The sequence below is a fragment of the Pelophylax lessonae genome (assembly GCF_965119305.1).
Source record: "Pelophylax lessonae genome assembly, chromosome: 2".
Lineage (NCBI taxonomy): Eukaryota > Metazoa > Chordata > Amphibia > Anura > Ranidae > Pelophylax > Pelophylax lessonae.
Window position 1 is genome coordinate 526709530 of NC_138769.1, and position 18448 is coordinate 526727977.

Consider the following 18448-nt stretch of genomic DNA (forward strand, 5'->3'; position numbering starts at 1 on the left):
TGGGTCGTTCACAATGCCAGGGCGAACCATAGCCGAACGCTCAATGGCAGGCTGGGGATCCATCTGACCCTCAGCCCTGGAGACCCAGGGCGGCCAGTCCGATACCCAGCTCCGCATGATGTTTCTTCATCCGAAGATCCCTATCTAAGAGCTGGTAAAATAACAGCTAGTAAAGTAAAGAAAAAACACTTTGAAATAAAATCAAAAGAAGGGTAGAAGGCTGAGACTGAAGCCCCAGCACAGGAAAGCCTGCTACTCCTAAGCTAGGCAAAATCAAACTGAGTTGGGAATGCTGGTGCAGGGAGGTATTGACTAGTGGAACAGCCCCTAGGGGTGTGTCTATGCTAAAAGCTTTTGTTACTAACAAATCTTGTGCCTAGCTACTCCTGCGGAGCAAAGGTCAATACCCATTGGTGAAGACTGTGTGAGTGGGCGGCGACTGTCGGAGGACGTAAGAGAAATATATATATATATCTATATCAAGAGAAAGCACATGACAAAATAGTGTTACCTCATGCATTAAATGATCCAAAGTTCTTTCTCTACATTCTAATACTTTGACTTCCACAGTAGTTTTCAAATGTATGTAAACCATGAAATTGTAACACATAAGGTGGGCATTTTGCCATTGTGAGTGGGGCCTTCGTAACCTAAAGCCACAGTGGGCACATCTATGGAAATGGCTTAAATGGCTTAATGCTTTAAAAAGCATTAAGCCATTTCCATAGATATGTCCATTGTGGCCTAGAAAAGATCTTTATTCTACTGTACATTAGCCAACAGATTGAATATAGCCAAACATAGGTAGAATTAATGTTATGCCACCTAATAATTTTTTGTATGTATATTAACATCATATCACAAAACACAATGTAATAGAAATCTATGTGAATTCCTTGCATTTAAAGCTGCATTACTTCTTGAATCCTTGTTTCATCTGTAAACTTATTGTAAAATGTTTAATAAAGACTAAACAAAAAAATGAACCTAAATCCACACACACATAACATTTAGCAAGCAAGAATTGTTTTTCCCCTGTAAACAGCTTTGATGCTTATTACGAGGAAATCTATCCAGGTTACATTTCTGTATCACCATCCAGTCTGCAGTAAATGGCTTCTGCTTGAGTAAATAGGTAAAAAGTATTCTAGGGAAATAATAGATGCATGCTTCCTAAAGGATACTTATTCTTTGCCTGAGGAGTCAATTTAGTAGCACAGCCAACAACAAGAGCTCAAAGTGATTTGTGTTAACCTCACCCTTTGTAGCTCCCATTTCTCAATGAGCGGTTCCACTTCACCTCCAAGTACGACAGCATTGGTGTCATCCAGGAGCAAGCATCCATTTTTCACTTCAACAGTTCCTAATAGCTTTATTTTGGTGCCAGGTGGAGTGTTCAGGCTAAGAGGGAAAAATATGTGTTGAATAATACAATTAAATGTTACATTTTCATAGATTCTGCCAAGAAATACAATAATTAATTGTAATTCATTTTTAGAAGCATAAACACAAACAGAACAGGGAGGCTGCTTATGGAAGCTGAGGTATCCAACCCTCTGCATTTTGCAATTAAAAAACTGTCATGATTTAAGTTTTTTGCTGCAATGTACCTGGAAAAGCATTGCAAGCAATTACAAGGTTAGTGAAACTATGAGAGAAAAACATATGGTATAACCTACAATGCATACAAGTTTCCTACCAAGCGGAACACTGAACAAACAATTATTCTATGTCTAGTAATGCAAGGCTTTATCAGCAACAAAATGTATTATAACACGGCTTCAAAAAGTAGATATGAATTTATAGAAGTTACAAAATACTGTACGAGTTGCAAAACAAAATTAATTCACAAGGTGCCTATTTATAGGGAATTAAAACGGAAAAATAGCTTTATTTGTATTGCCCTTTCATTTACACAAAGCCCCTTGAATTTCACATCATTTTGAACATTTCATTACCACGCTAACAAAATCTGTGTTATATATAAAAGACATAGCAGGTAGCCAGGGGACAGTAGGGCGTGGCAAAGTGGAATAGAGAACATGGTATAAGGCAGTGATGGCGAACCTTGGCACCCCAGATGTTTTGGAACTACATTTCCCATGATGCTCATGCACTCTGCAGTGTAGTTGAGCATCATGGGAAATGTAGTTCCAAAACATCTGGGGTGCCGAGGTTCACCATCACTGGTATAGGGCAAAAGCACAGTAAACAAAAGGTGTATTGGAAAAGAACAAATGCACCAGTAAAGAAGGACTGTCAGGAGAAACAAGGGAACACAGAAGGGGGTTTGAGTACAGTAAGAAGGAGTCCCAAGAAAGAAAACACTACAGAGGACAGTAAGGCAGGATTCCAAATGTAAAGAACAAACAGGGCAGGGCACAAGAGGACAATAAAGAGGCGTCAAGAGAAGAGAGGAAATAGCACAGGGAGAAATAAGAGTTAGGAAAGGGTGTCAAAAGTGCAGCGGGAACATAACAGGAAACTGGAGAACAGTAAACAAGGGGTGCCAGAGTACAGAAGGGAACACAGCAAGGAGCTGGAAAACAATAAGGATGGGGTGCCAGAAAGGAGGAGAAAAGTAAGAATGGAGTTGAAAGACAGTAACAAACAGATGTGAAAGGAAAGCAGGGAATTAACGGGAGGGCAGGAGTGTAAAGGAAGGTTAGAAGGAGGTGAAGGAAGGTTAGAAACACAACAGGAGGTGAGAAAACACCTCTGAGGGTATCAGCAGGCAGACTATGCAGGTACAATATGGGGTAAGAGGCCAGAATAATGAAGAGAGGTCAGAGAAGAGTACAGTGGGAGCTGAAGGACTAAAGAAGGGTTGTCAGAGTCCCACCCACATACATGCAAAGTCATGAATCTGGAGAGCGCATTCAAGAATAATGACAAATATGCTACATTCTACAAAGTGTATTTAAGTCAGAAGTTCCACTTGTTTTACCATATTCATTTTTATCTTAACTACTACAGCCAGATTCAACAGACATTTCATCATTCTACAGAGAAGAATTGCATACTCTTTATACATGAACTTGTACAGTGTATGCTTTCTGAGGACCATATAGTGCTATTCTCTTGCTACAGTACTGTATTTGGCAAATCTTTTTGAAAGTCTTAGATTTAGGGTCATACAAAACACAGGAGTGCTGTCAACTACAGGGATCTAATTAGCAGAGCAGCCATATGCCCAAGGCAAATGCCACAATCAGAGCATCGGGTAGGTTGTGTGCCCTTTAGAAAATGTAAAAAAATGTGTCTAATGCAGGGGTATTGAATTAAAAGTCGCAAGAAGCTTTTGACATTTATGAAAGTTTTAGAGGAGAATGATTTCAATCTAAACTTACAAAGAAATGCCAGCAAGAGCGGATCACTCTCCTTTAAATTGAAATCCGGGTGGGACGAAAAGGGAGTCTCGGATCAACTCTATTTAGAAGTCTTCTTCAGGCAACAGGATTATTCACACTGCTAGTATATACCCTACCCTTTTGGTGAATAGCATACCATATAGCCAATATCTGAGAGTCTGATAAAACTGTACGGAGGAATTTGGCTTTATAAAAGTCCAATTTATTTTTATAAAGTCTAAGGTCCTACAAACAAGGGAGATTATTGGAAAGGGGATATAGTAAAGCAACTCTGAAAAAAGCAAATCATAAGGCCAAAGAACTGACCCTATTTTCCATAACAATGTGCATATTACATTTGCATATTAAGTGCATATATAAATAAAATTATTATATCTAAAGGATCAAATAGAAAATGAAAAACTTCTCTAGAAAGTATCCTCTCAAATCCATATAGAGTGGCACATGAGTTACTAAACTTTTGCAGTGAAAATAGCAAATAAAGAAATCAGTCCCCTCAAAAGGCCCCCCCCCCCCAAAAAAAAAAGGCAAGCAGCTCGGCGATCGCTGGTGCGATGTAGGCTCTTTATCATGTGATCAGCTGTGTCCAATCACACCTGGACACATCATAACCAGGAAGTGTTTATCGACTTTTTCTCTATTCGTGCTGACAAGGTGCGGGTAGGAGAGCCAGTCAGCGGCTCTACCGACATGGGGGGGATCAGCGCATCGATTATCAGTGTAGACCCATCATGGATGCCCACAAGTGCCCAGCTAAACTGCCAACTGTGCCCACCAGGGATTTCAATCAGTGCCCCCCAGGGATGCCGATTAGTGCTCCTACAGTAATGCCTGTCAGTGCATTCTTATCAGTGCTGCCCATCAGTGCCCATCACTGCCACCTATCAGTGTCCATCATTGCCCATCAATGCTGCATATCAGTGCTGCATATTAGTGGCTCATCATCATTGCCACCTCATCAGTGCCCATCAGTGAAAGAGAACACATTACAATTTACATAATTTTATAACAGAAACAAAGAAAAACTTTTTTTATTTTATTTTTTTTTTTTATTTTCGCTATTTTTTTGTTTAGCATAAAACAGAAAACCCAGTGATGATCAAAAGTTTCATATGGGTAATTGTCGTTCAAAATGCGACAGCAGTCCCCTGTACTAAAGTGGTTAAGGTCCCAAGAAAAAAAAAAAAAACTAAGGCCTCACGTTAAGGTCACAAGTAAAAATGTTTTGGGGGATCCAAAACATTAGACACAACCTTATGCTGGAATGATGGAACTCCTAGATAAACTACAGTAGGATATTCTGGCAACAAAGGTCCCAAAATGACTCTGTCTCCTGTTCAGTCATCTGCAGGGCAGATGAGGCTGCAAAGAAAGGGAATGAAGAAAAGTGAGACATCAGGGTCTTTTAGGACCCCTGCTAATCCATCAAAGCCCTCAACGGTGCTCCTAAAACATTTGTTTAAAGTAATAAAAAATTAAATTGTAAAAAAAATAAAACCATAGAATAATAAAAATAAACTACTGACATCGTCCACTGTACTACTAACCCTGTCCACTTTTAAGGTAGTGTAAGTTTATGTTGTTATAGTAATATTTTGTTGAAAAAAATAAGGATGCCAAATCTTGGTGATCTTTAATCGCTTTCATGTTGTTCAGGTAGATCTCTGCTTCTGAATGCTTGCCTGCATTCTCTGCATTAAGGTAAGAAAAAACCTTGACATAGTTGATATTCATATACCCAAACCATCTCTTATTCTTTACAGATGAACTCCAGAGAAAAATCCAAAAAGGTTTTGTGTTTTTGACCATCTAGTCCAGGGATTTACAAAGCTCTGCTACACAATACATTCCTACCTAGCAGAAGAGGGGATCTGATCTAAATAGTCCATTTATGAGTTGTTTTTAATAGTGCTTTTAACCAGTATTTTTTTTTTTTTAACCAGTGTTTTTTTTTTATTTTTTACTAAATTTTTTATTTATTTGCTTTTCAATTTTTCCATTAAGCTTTTACATACATTCATGGCATCATTTATTATTTACAATGTAACAGAGTCTACATTTTTCCCTAGTTTTCCCTTAATCTCATTCTCCTTCCCTTCTTAGGGATAAGTTATATCATCATTGATCTGTGTTTATAGACCAAGTATTCCTACTATGTCTATTTCTGTCCTTTGGACTCTGCATTGTCACATCCATTCCCGTATCCTAACACACTTAACTTCCCCTTGTGGGGGGTGGGAGGGGGGGGGAGAGAGAGAGAAAGAGAAAAAAAAATTTATTTGGGGAGGAGGGGGGATTCTGGCTGGCTTTGGGGTTTACTTCTAGATATATCCTTTATCCTATAGTCCCTCACACAGGATTCTGCCTTCTCGAGATGACATATTCATTCCATCTATACCAAATTAGTTTATATTTGTCCATTTTATGGTTGTCATTTAGCACTAATTTTTCCAATCTATTTACCTCTTCCACCTTATTGATCCACATATTCAAATCTGGTGGTTCCTTTTTTTTCCACCTTAAAGGTACACACATTTTAGCTACATTGAGTAAGTAAGGTATTATTGTATTTTCATATTGCTTCCTTGGGATGTTGGTTTTATGGAGTAGAAAGAGAGCGGGATCCATTGTCAGCTGGTATTCTGTCAAATCTTGTATAATTTCATGGATCAGCTTCCAAATTTTTCCCAACTTGGGGCATGACCAGAAAATATGGATTAATGTCCCCTCTCCCTCTCCACACCGCCAACATCTGTCTGTATTTGCTGGTGAAATTTTATGCATTTTTACTGGAGTTTGGTACCACCTTGACATTATTTTGAAATTAGTTTCTTGTATTTTAGAACTGATGGTTGTTGAGTGTGTCATCTGGTATATCTGCCTCTCCTCTTCTTCTGTAAAGGGCCTGTCTAATTCTTTCTCCCATTCCTTCATATAACCTACTGGTCCCTTATCCCCACTATCCCCTAGTAATAAATACAATTTAGATATGGGATGTAATAGGGTCCCTTTTTGTGCGCACATCTCCTCAAATTTCGTGTATTGTAGGTCCTTCCCTTTGAGTTTTGGTAGCGTCCCCAGGAAGTGTCCAAGCTGAGTCGCTCTCCAGCGGTCCAGTTGGAATTCTCCCCTGGGGTCCATCATTTCCTCCTCTGTAATCCATCTCCCCTGCCTCATGAAATGGTTCGCTTGGTGAATTCCTTTTTCCATCAGGTCCCTGAATTTCTTATCTTGAAAACCCGGGGAAAATCTGGGGTTACTTAGAATCGGAAATATGGCCGAGTTTTTCCTCGTCAATTTATATTGTTGAATGACTTTTGTACATATTTTAATTGTAAGCCCTATAAGCGGGTGTTTTTTCATGCAATTTGGTATATAGCGGCTACAAAATGGAGTTCTTTCCAATGGGATTTCAAATTGTGCCTGTTCTATGTTTGTCCAAAGTTTTGTGTTTCTATGTCGGCACCAATCCACAAGTCTACATAAATGTATTGTTTGGTAATATCTCCTCATGTCTGGTACCGACAGACCTCCTTCCTCTTTCCGTAATATCATTATTTTTTTGCTTAGTCTGGGGTGTTTAGCTGCCCATATAAATTCCTTCAGTATGCTGTCTATTTGTTTAAAGTATCTCTGTGGTATAGCTATTGGTAAGGTTTGGAAAACATACAAAAATTTTGGTAAGATAGACATTTTTACAATATTGCATCTAGCCCACCATGATAAAAGTCCCTTGCCCCATTTTTGCAATAGGCTTCGTATAGATTTCAATAGTGCTGGGTAATTTTCCTCATATAACTGGGAGAATTTTGTTGTTATTTGTATGCCTAGATATTTCAGAGCTTTATTTGTCCATTTTAATCTAAAGTTTGAGCTTAGCTGTTTCTGTAATTCTTGATCTATACCCACCCCCATAGCCTCTGATTTGTCCAAATTTATTTTGAGATTGGAAAGTTCTCCGTACTCAGCAAATTCCTTTAACAAATTCGGGAGTGAGATAATCGGGTTGGTGAGGGTAAACCGCATGTCGTCCGCGAAGGCTGATATCTTATGTTGAGTGTGACCAATTCTAATACCTGTAATATCTGGATTTGATCTTATTTTGCATAGGAATGGTTCCAACGTCAGGACAAAGAGCAGGGGTGAAAGAGGGCACCCCTGTCTTGTCCCATTCTGGATTGTAATGTCTTCCGACAACACGCTGTTCACCCTCACCTTAGCCGAGGGCACCGAATAGATCTGCATTATCCAATTCAGTACAGTCTCGCCCATACCCACATATCTCACTACTTCCATCATGAAACTCCATCTCACTCTATCAAAAGCTTTTTCAGCGTCTGTACTTATAAATATACTTTTCATCTGTTTTGCCTGGGCCACCTGCAACAAGTTCAGTACTTTTGTTGTATTGTCGCGTGCTTCTCTTGTTGGTATAAATCCAACTTGGTCTAAACTTACCAATTTTGTTATATGTTTTTGAATTCTAGTAGCTATAATTTTTGTAAATATTTTCAAATCTGTATTTAATAAAGAAATTGGTCTGTAGCTAGTACATGTTGTTGGGTCTTTGCCTTCCTTGGGTAGTACTGTTATATGCGCTTGTAATGTTTCTCTCAAAATTTTCTTACCTTTGCCCCAAGTATTGAACATATCTACCATAAATTTCTTTAACTGTGGGGTATATGTTTTATAATATTGGATAGTGTATCCATCAGGGCCTGGTGCCTTCCCGTTTTTAAAGTTAGAGATTGCTATAGCCAATTCCTCTTCCGTAATCTCTAAGCTCAATTCCTCTCTCTCATTGTCCGATAAACGTGGCATACTTGATGATTCTAAATAATCCGCTGTTTGGGAAGGCCTCAGATTCTGAGGGTGTAAATTGTATAGTGATTGGTAATATGTTTTAAATTCTTGAGCAATTTTCTTTGGGAATTCTATTTTCTGTCCTTTCTTATTTATTATTAGTGGGACATATGTTTAATGTCTGTTCCTGAATTGTTTTTGCTAAAGATTTCCCACATTTATCTCCCATTTCATATGTTTTTTTTCGGCAAATCTGTAATGCTGCTTTTGCTTTGTAAAAAAGTATGTTATTGATTTCTTGCCTTGTCTCCATTAAGTTGTTTTTTGTCACTGGCGAATTGTTTTTTTATTTTTTAGACATCTGCACATTATCGTTAAAATAGTTTATTTTCATGTGTATTTCAGTTATATGTATCATGTACGTGTGTAATGACATCTACTAACCATATGGCATCTGATAACATTAATTACAAAAGTGAGCCTATTACACACTATCACTTACCATCTGATATTTGTTTACCTTCATTTCTATGGAGGTGTAGATGTATACAGAATGTGTGCTTTTTTGGAAGCATGTACAGTGGGTACGGAAAGTATTCAGACCCCCTTAAATTTTTCACTCTTTGTTATATTGCAGCCATTTGCTAAAATCATTTAAGTTCATTCTTCTTCCTCATGAATGTACACATAGCACCCCATACTGACAGAAAAACACAGAATTGTTGACATTATTGCAGATTTATTAAAAAAGAAAAACTGAAATATCACATGGTCCTAAGTATTCAGACCCTTTGCTCAGTATTTAGTAGAAGCCCCCTTTTGATCTAATACAGCCAGGAGTCTTTTTGGGAAAGATGCAACAAGTCTTTCACACCTGGATTTGGGGATCCTCTGCCATTCCTCCTTGCAGATCCTCTCCAGTTCTGTCAGGTTGGATGGTAAACGTTGGTGGACAGCCATTTTTAGGTCTCTCCAGAGATGCTCAATTGGGTTTAAGTCAGGGCTCTGGCTGGGCCATTCAAGAACAGTCACGGAGTTGTTGTGAAGCCACTCCTTCGTTATTTTAGCTGTGTGCTTAGGGTCATTGTCTTGTTGGAAGGTAAACCTTCGGCCCAGTCTGAGGTCCAGAGCACTCTGGAGAAGGTTTTTGTCCAGGATATCCCTGTACTTGGACGAATTCATCTTTCCCTCGATTGCAACCAGTCGTCCTGTCCCTGCAGCTGAAAAACACCCCCACAGCATGATGCTGCCACCACCATGCTTCACTGTTGGGACTGTATTGGACAGGTGATGAGCAGTGCCTGGTTTTCTCAACACATACCGCTTAGAATTAAGGCCAAAAAGTTCTATTTCGGTCTCATCAGACCAGAGAATCTTATTTCTCACCATCTTGGAGTCCTTCAGGTGTTTTTTTTAGCAAACTCCATGCGGGCTTTCATATGTCTTACACTGAGGAGAGGCTTCCGTCGGGCCACTCTGCCATAAAGCCCCGACTGGTGGAGGGCTGCAGTGATGGTTGACTTTCTACAACTTTCTCCCATCTCCTGACTGCATCTCTGGAGCTCAGCCACAGTGATCTTTGGGTTCTTCTTTACCTCTCTCACCAAGGCTCTTCTCCCCCGATAGCTCAGTTTGGCCGGACGGCCAGCTCTAGGAAGGGTTCTGGTCATCCCAAACGTCTTTCATTTGAGGATTATGGAGGCCACTGTGCTCTTAGGAACCTTAAGTGCAGCAGAAATCTTTTTGTAACCTTGGCCAGATCTGTGCCTTGCCACAATTCTGTCTCTGAGCTCTTCAGGCAGTTCCTTTGATCTCATGATTCTCATTTGCTCTGACATGCATTGTGATCTGGAAGGTCTTATATAGACAGGTGTGTGGCTTTCCTAATCAAGTCCAATCAGTATAATCAAACACAGCTGGACTCAAATGAAGGTGTAGAACCATCTCAAGGATGATCAGAAGAAATGGAAAGCACCTGAGTTAAATATATGAGTGTCACAGCATAGGGTCTGAATACTTAGGACCATGTGATATTTCAGTTTTTCTTTTTTAATAAATCTGCAACAATGTCAACAATTCTGTGTTTTTCTGTCAGTATGGGGTGCTATGTGTACATTCATGAGGAAAAAGAATGAACTTAAATGATTTTAGCAAATGGCTGCAATATAACAAAGAGAAAAAATTTAAGGGGGTCTGAATACTTTCCGTACCCACTGTATATTATTATACAGGATTTATATAGCGCCAACAGTTTGTACAGCACTTTACAATGTGAGGGAAGACAATACAGTTACAATACAGTTCAAAACAGGAGGAACTAGAGGGCCCTGCTTGTTAGAGCTTACAATGTAGAAGATACAGTGCCTTGCGAAAGTATTCAGCCCCCTTGAACTTTGCGACCTTTTGCACATTTCAGGCTTCAAACATAAAGATATAAAACTATTTTTTTATTAAGAAACAACAAGTGGGACACAATCATGAAGTGGAACGAAATTTATTGGATATTTCAAACTTTTTTAACACATAAAAAACTGAAAAATTGGGCGTGCAAAATTATTCAGCCCCCCTAATTTGTAGTGCCACCTTTTGCTGCGATTACAGCTGTAAGTCGCTTGGGGTATGTCTCTATCAGTTTTGCACATCGAGGTGGCTTGTGGCAAACTTTAAACAACACTTTTTATGGATATCTTTAAGAAATGGCTTTCTTCTTGCCACTCTTCCATAAATGCCAGATTTGTGCAGTATACGGCTGATTGTTGTCCTATGGACAGAGTCTTCCACCTCAGCTGTAGATCTCTGCAGTTCATCCAGAGTGATCATGGGCCTCTTGGCTGCATCTCTGATCAGTCTTCTCCTTGTATGAGCTGAAAGTTTAGAGGGACAGCCAGGTCTTCGTAGATTTGCAGTGGTCGGATACTCCTTCCATTCCAATATTATCGCTTGCACAGTGCTCCTTGGGATGTTTAAAGCTTGGGAAATCTTTTTGTATCCAAATCCGGCTTCAAAATTCTCCACAACAGTATCTCGGACCTGCCTGGTGTGTTCCTTGTTCTTCATGATGCTCTCTGCGCTTTAAACTGACCTCTGAGACTATCAAAGTGCAGGTGCATTTATACGGAGACTTGATTACACACAGGTGGATTCTATTTATCATCATTAGTCATTTAGGGCAACATTGGATCATTCAGAGATCCTCACTGAACTTCTGGAGAGAGTTTGCTCAACTGAAAGTAAAGGGGCTGAATAATTTTGCACGCCCAATTTTTCAGTTTTTTATTTGTTAACAAAGTTTAAAATATCCAATAAATTTCGTTCCACTTCATGATTGTGTCCCACTTGTTGATTCTTCACAAAAACTTACAGTTTTATATCTTTATGTTTGAAGCCTGAAATGTGGCAAAAGGTCGCAAAATTCAAGGGGGCCGAATACTTTCGCAAGGCACTATATGTACACATATGCATGTCATCCATGATGTTTTTGATTGGTAGACTCAAGATCTTATCAATCACAATTATATTTACATTGTATTATGGTTTGTTGTAGGCCTGATAGAGGAATCCCTTTGGCCCTTGACAAACATTGGTTGTTTTTTACTACAATACCAATGAATTAAATAAAAAAGTGCAGCGCAAGCAAGTCTTTAAGAGTCGGTTCACACTAAGGCGACACGACTCCTTACTACTTGGGGGGCGACTTGTGCATTACCATGCACCACGACTTCGGAGCGACTTGCAGGGACTTCACATATTGGAAGTCTATGCAAGTCGCTCCGAGGTCGCCCCAAAGTAGTACAGGACCCTTTTTCTAAGTCGGAGCGATTTGTGTCGCTCCTATTAGAATGGGTCCTGTAGCAGTCAATGAACCGTGACTTGTCAGGCTGACAAGTCGCCTGACAAGTCGCGCTAGTGTGGACCGGCTCTAAGGCTGCATTCACATGTCAGCTTATAATCGCGGGCAGAACCGCCGCGGTTCCGCCCGCGATTCGGAGATTTATTGCAAATCGCGGGACGCCTAGCGTTGCCCGTTGATTTGCAATAGCCCCCCAAACGCCGAGCGATGTTGCCGCGATTTACGCCCGCCGAATCGCGGCAACATCGCGCAAACAAAATCGCGGGACGCAATACGCTCCAAAAAAGTACAAGAGCTTCTTTGGAGCGTATTGCGTCCCGCGATTTTGTTTGCGCGATGTTGCCGCGATTCGGCGGGCGTAAATCGCGGCAACATCGCTCGGCGTTTGGGGGGCTATTGCAAATCAACAGGCAACGCTAGGCGTCCCGCGATTTGCAATAAATCTCCGAATCGCGGGCGGAACCGCGGCGGTTCTGCCCGCGATTATAAGCTGACATGTGAATGCAGCCTAAGTGATTGCAAAGGTAAATAAAATAAAAAATAAATAAATAACAAAACATGTCTATACTTACCTGCGGCCTGCGAACCTCCTCTTTTTGGGTCCCCCTCTGGCACTCCTGGCCCCTCCCCTCTGTCCAGTGCCCCGCCCCCTCTCCCTCGTCACTGGCTTTGATTGACAGCACGGGGAGCCAATGGCTCCTGGTGCCCTAGCAAAGCCAGCGAGACCTGAAAGTGAGGGGAAAGCAGAGCTGCACAGCACTGGATTAAATCAGGGCTCAGGTAAGTAAAAGGTGGGGTGAGGGGGGATACTGACATCTAAACATTTTTTACCTTAATAAAAAGAATGCGTTAAGGTAAAAAAATGTATAGGCTTTACAACCACTTTAATAATAACTTATAAAAAGTTCATGAAAATGAGAAAATGAAAATGAGAAGAGCCCCATATCAATAAAAGCCCATATAGTAAAATAATTAAATAATTCCTTGTAGGCAGTGAGATGTTCCACAAACACCTCGGGTGACAGCCCCCACCACCGATGGTAAAACTCGCCACTCACCTCAGGACATTGACCCCGGAAATAACAAGATGGTCAAATGCGCTCAACCCACCACAGGGTCTGTATAGCAAGAGGAACCCGACTCCGGTATATAAGATGAGAGATGTATCCCTGATGGTATGTATATATATATATATATATATATATATATATATATATATATATATATATATATATATATACACACACACAAGGATAAAGCAGACTGATAGTGCTCACTGCTAAAATCAAAATCTTTATTGTAAAAATAGTTTAAAACACTCACATTGTATCCCCTTGTTAAAACGCATGTAGTAAACAAATCATGCCGCTCTCGTACGAGCTAGGATAGAAGCAAGTGATGTCAGCCTCCACCTCCCAGGAGTCCTGACGTGAGCAGCAAATTTTACTATCAGTGGTGGGGGCTGTTACCCAAGATGATTGTGGAACATCTTCTCACTGCCTATAAGGAATTATTTTACTATATATGGACTTTAATTGATATGGAACTTTTCTCTTTTTCTTGAACTTTTTATAATTTATTGCTAAGATTTGATTGTGCTGCACTTTTTTATTGTGTATATTATGTGTAGGCGATTGTGAAATATTCAACTAGCAACATTATATAAAAATCCTTTAGGTCTGCGCTGATTGATTTTAGCCATTTGCCGACCAGTCACGTTGACTGTACTGCGGCAAAGTGGCTCGTTATCATCTGGCGACGTAGACCTACGTCACCAGACATTTCCCTCTCTCTCTTACAGCGGGAGTCGGGCCAGGGGAGGAGCGGCGGTGATCACCGCTGCTCTTCCCCGATCGTCGGGGATCTAGTCTGGAAATCCGCCCGCTTGTGTAAACAAAGCGGGCTGATCTCCTAAGTGACAGGCAGGGTCAGATTGCAGGGTTCAGCATAGCTGAACCTGCAATCTGTCCCTGTTTCACTCAGTCACCTCCCCCCCACACACGTTAGTAAGCACCAGGCATACATTAACCCCTCCCTCTCCAATAAAAATTAACCCCTTCCCTGCCAGTGTCATTTTTACAGTAACAGTGCATATGTATAGCACTGATTACTGTAGTAATATCACTGGTACCCCCAAAAGTGTCAAAAATGTCAGTCAAGGGTCCGATCTGTCCGCCGCAATGCCGCAGTCCTGCAAAAAAAATCGCAGATCGCCGCCATTACTCGCTAAAAAAAAAAAAAAAAAACACCAAAAATGACAGAAATCTTTCCCTTAGTTAGTAAACGCAATAACTTTTGCGCAAACCAATCAAAATACGCTTATTGCGATTTTTTTTTTACCAAAAATATGTAGCAGAAAACAAATTGGCCTAAAATGATAAAAAATTTAGATTTTTACATTTTTTTGGGGGGGGGGAATTTCATTTAAAAAAATGTGGCCTGGTCAGGAATGGGGTAAAACCTTCCGGTCATAAAGCCATTAAAAATACACTCATTGAGAATTTATTTGTCAAAGACATGTAGCTAAATACATTTTGGCCTAAATATATGACAAAAATGTAATATACTGGATATTTTTTAACTGTCAAAGTAGAAAAATATTGTTATTTTTTCAAAATTGTCGCTTTTTTTAATTAAATATCGCAAAAAAATGAAAATCGCACAGGTGATCAAATACCATCAAAAGAAAGCTCTGTTTGTGGGAAAAAAAAGGACTTAAATTTTGTTTGGGTATGGCGTTGCATGACAGCGCAATTGTCAGTTAAAGTCACACAGTGCCGAATCGCAAAAACTGGCCTGGACGCAAGACAGCAAAATCCTCCGGTGGTAAAGTGGTTAATTGAGTTTTCCAATACTAATGAATGAATTTGGACTCTTAACTTTGGGTCTGATGCTCCTTCCTTTTAGGAGTGTTTTCTTCTGGTAAGCTGCTGGGATAGTCTTGTCTGTTGTGAACAGCCTAACCTGAGCCAGTGAGCCCTTTAAAATGTTTTGCCTTCTCACTACTTTGTATGAACTTGCATCAAAGTCCCAGTACCTCTTGGATACTTTTTTTCGTCACTTATGGCGCCGACCGCTAAGCATCTCTTGACTCATTGTTGGCCCGTGTTTGCCATTTCAATTTGTATCACCATTCTCTGCACAACTGCCATCTTATGTCACTCCATAAGTAGTAATAGTAGGAGGATAAAAAATAAGCAGAATTAAAAAAACTGTTTTGTTTAAAAGCTTCACCTTTGGGACCATGTTATGTTACACCCATATTTAGGGTGCCACCAGCACTTCCCTCTTAGTGAGAGTGGGCAAGGGATCTTTTGCTTGCACCCGTTGCACAGTTTCTTGTGAATTAATTAGACTACAGGTACCATCATCAATCTAGTAATTGGCTGTGTCCAGTGGACACCAATCCCGACGCTGAGTGCTCTAGAAAGCGCACACAAATGGGCGATGCAGGTGGAGGTACCAGTCTGGCCGTTTATGTACTAATGCCCGATGGGAAGTGGTAACTAAAAAGATAGTTTTAGGTCTATCTGCACTATTTTTTTATTTCAGAATGAAACAGAAACTGGTGCAGGTCTGCCCCTAAAAGAGAGAAAATAACTGATTTCCACATAGAAAACTGCCGCAGGTCCCTGCCAGGTCATACTCTCTTCCCATCCTCTCTAAACAGGGGGAGTGGTGACGGCAGAGAGATTGGAGCACACAGACGTGGCAAAACAGAGAAATAATTATTCCTAATTAACATAGGAGGATTGCATCACTTTTTGTTACTTCCTCCTATGGCTTTTAGTCATCTAATATGATGTTATCCAGGCAGTGTGATGCTCCCTTGCAAAAATGGACTTCGGTTTTTAGGTTCACACAAAATGTTTACTGCTAAACATCAATGTAGCTTTTCCAGAAGTTTTTATAATATTGGAAAAGGAAAACATTTCCGCAAGATCTTAAATAATTAATTTTGTTCATACGGGATGGCAGGTCTGCTTTAAGGAAAAAATCTTGACTGCTATTAAACAGGTACAAATACTAAGCTTTATAACCATGCCTTTAATTTACTAATATTAAACACTGGCTAAAAGCCTAGACTGTTTTGACACAAAGCCATATCGGGGACAGACTTGTAGAGAAATTACATAAAGCGTATGTACTTTTAAAAAAATGTCCTTGAAAACAACAATAGTATGCAAAATTAAGCATATTCACAAAGGTGTAAAAAAAGTCACATATCTTGTAATCAAATATAAGAAACTGAGGTGGCTGGTGAAAACAGTTCATTACATGGTCATCAGAATGTTAATGCATGATTTGACCCCGCTAATGATCTTTTCTTTACCAGTGATCATCACACAAATCGGCTCATGCTGCAAAAGCATTCATTCGTATTATCCCATCTGTAGATCAGATTGTACATATAGATGCAAGGGGGAGCCCGAAAGGTTTGAATGGTGCAAGTATATACCAATGCGTTATTTAACCACTTAAGCCCCGGGAGATTTTACCCCCTTCCTGACCAGGCCCCATTTTGAGATTCGGCACTGCGTGACTTTAACGGACAATTGCGCGGTCGTGCGACGCTATACCTAAACGAATTTGACGTCCTTTTTTTTCGCACAAATAGAGCTTTCTTTTGGTGGTATTTGATCACCTGTGCGATTTTTTGATCATGCGCTATAAACAAAAATAGCGACAATTTTGCAAAAATAATATTTTTCAAATTTTTTTTTATATGAAATTCCCCAAAAAAATGTAAAAATCAAAATTTTTTAACATTTTTGGCCAATTTGTTTTCTGCTACAAATGTTAGGTAAAAAAAAAAAAAATCACAATAAGCGTATTTTGATTGGTTTGCACAAAAGTTATTGCGTTTACCAGCTAAGGGAAAGATTTTTGTCATTTTTGTTGTTTTTTTTTAACGAGTAATGACGGCGATCTGCAATTTTTTTTTGCGGGACTGCGACATTGCGGCGGACAGATCGGACCCTTGACTGACATTTTTGACACTTTTAGGGGTACCAGTGATATTACTACAGTAATCAGTGCTATACATATGCTGGGTTAAGTGTATCCCTAGGGGCGTGCTTCTAACTGTGTAGGGATGTGGCTTTACATGTAACAGCAGAGATCTATGGTCCTACATAGCAGGACCGTTAGATTTCTGCTGTTACACAGGGAAGAATGACAGGCGGCTTTGTTTACATTAGCCGCCTGCCTTTCTCCCTTCACATCGGACGATCGCGAGTGACCGGCGGACATCGGGTCCGCCGGTCACACGCGCAGACTTGTTAGGTAACGAGCCGGGGTGGGAGCGCGCCCCTGGCGACGTGTGCTCGCCCGCTATTGGCTCACAGGCTAGTGATGTACCGGTAAGTCACTTTGCCTGGCCGGGGCTGACCGCCGCAGTATATGTACTTGCGGCGGTCGGCAAGCGGTTAAATTCACTGTCTGAAAGCTGTGTAAGCTCTCAAACCCTGGACTTTCAATATATGGTATAGACATATAACTTTATTTAAAATCGGTGCTCACGCACACACTGCATTCCATATTGCAATGCAGTCACTTCAAAAGTGTTATTCAAAGGTGCATACAGGCAGTCCCCGGGTTACAAGCATCCGACTTACAAACGGAGGGAGACAACAGGAAGTGAGCAGAAATCTACCCCTAGGAAGGGGAATTCATTCTTGTAAAGGTTCTCATGGGGAAAAAGGTGTCTCCAGTGACGCTTTATCACTAATCCTTGTTTCCACAACAACCAAAAATTTTCAAAATCCAGTTGTCATAGGGACAGAAAGTGAGGTGAAATCTTCTGAACAGGGGCACAGACTGCAAAACAAATGGTACAGGGGTGTTAACCCTTCCCTATGCTATCCAAAGAACTTAAAAATTATTATTTTGGTTGAAGCTACACCTAAAAATGTACCTGTTACAACTTGGAAACAAATTGGACTTAAGAAAAAACCTACAGTCCCCATCTTGTTTGTAACCCGGGGACCGCCTGTAGTCTACATTACAGGAGTTAGGGGGCATGTCTGAACTTTAACCACTTTACTACCAGTCACGTAACCTCTACGTCATCAGACTTTGCGGGGTTATACCGGGATGATGCCTCTAGCTAGAGGCATCATCCCGGTACCGTTGTTTGAAGCCGACGGTCGGCTTTCCGTCGGTAACGATCGATGCGGCTCGGGAGCCGCTCGATCGTTACCCGGGGGGGCGGAGGGGACGTCCCCCCCCTCCCGCCGCCTTCCGCGGCTTTGCTCGGGGCTACCGTCCCACCGGGAGCCCCGAGCACCCAGCCGGCACGTCCGCCGGCTGGATGGAGTCCCGATGAATGCCGGAAACGGCATCGATCGGGTCTCCGATGACGTAACCCGGAGGCGGCGTCCATGACGTCACGTCCGGGTTACTGAGCTGCAAAAGGCGGCAG

The 18448-nt window shown here is 40.8% G+C and overlaps 1 protein-coding gene across 1 annotated transcript in view; it reads right to left on the reverse strand.

Moving 5' to 3' along the window:
* TDRD3 (tudor domain containing 3) overlaps positions 1 to 18448 on the reverse strand; it is a 565755-nt gene that overhangs the window by 236062 nt on the left and 311245 nt on the right. The window contains exon 5 of the mRNA XM_082246772.1: positions 1260 to 1401. Within this exon, the coding sequence (XP_082102898.1) occupies positions 1260 to 1401 (142 nt within the window). The remainder of the gene's footprint in view (positions 1 to 1259; positions 1402 to 18448) is intronic.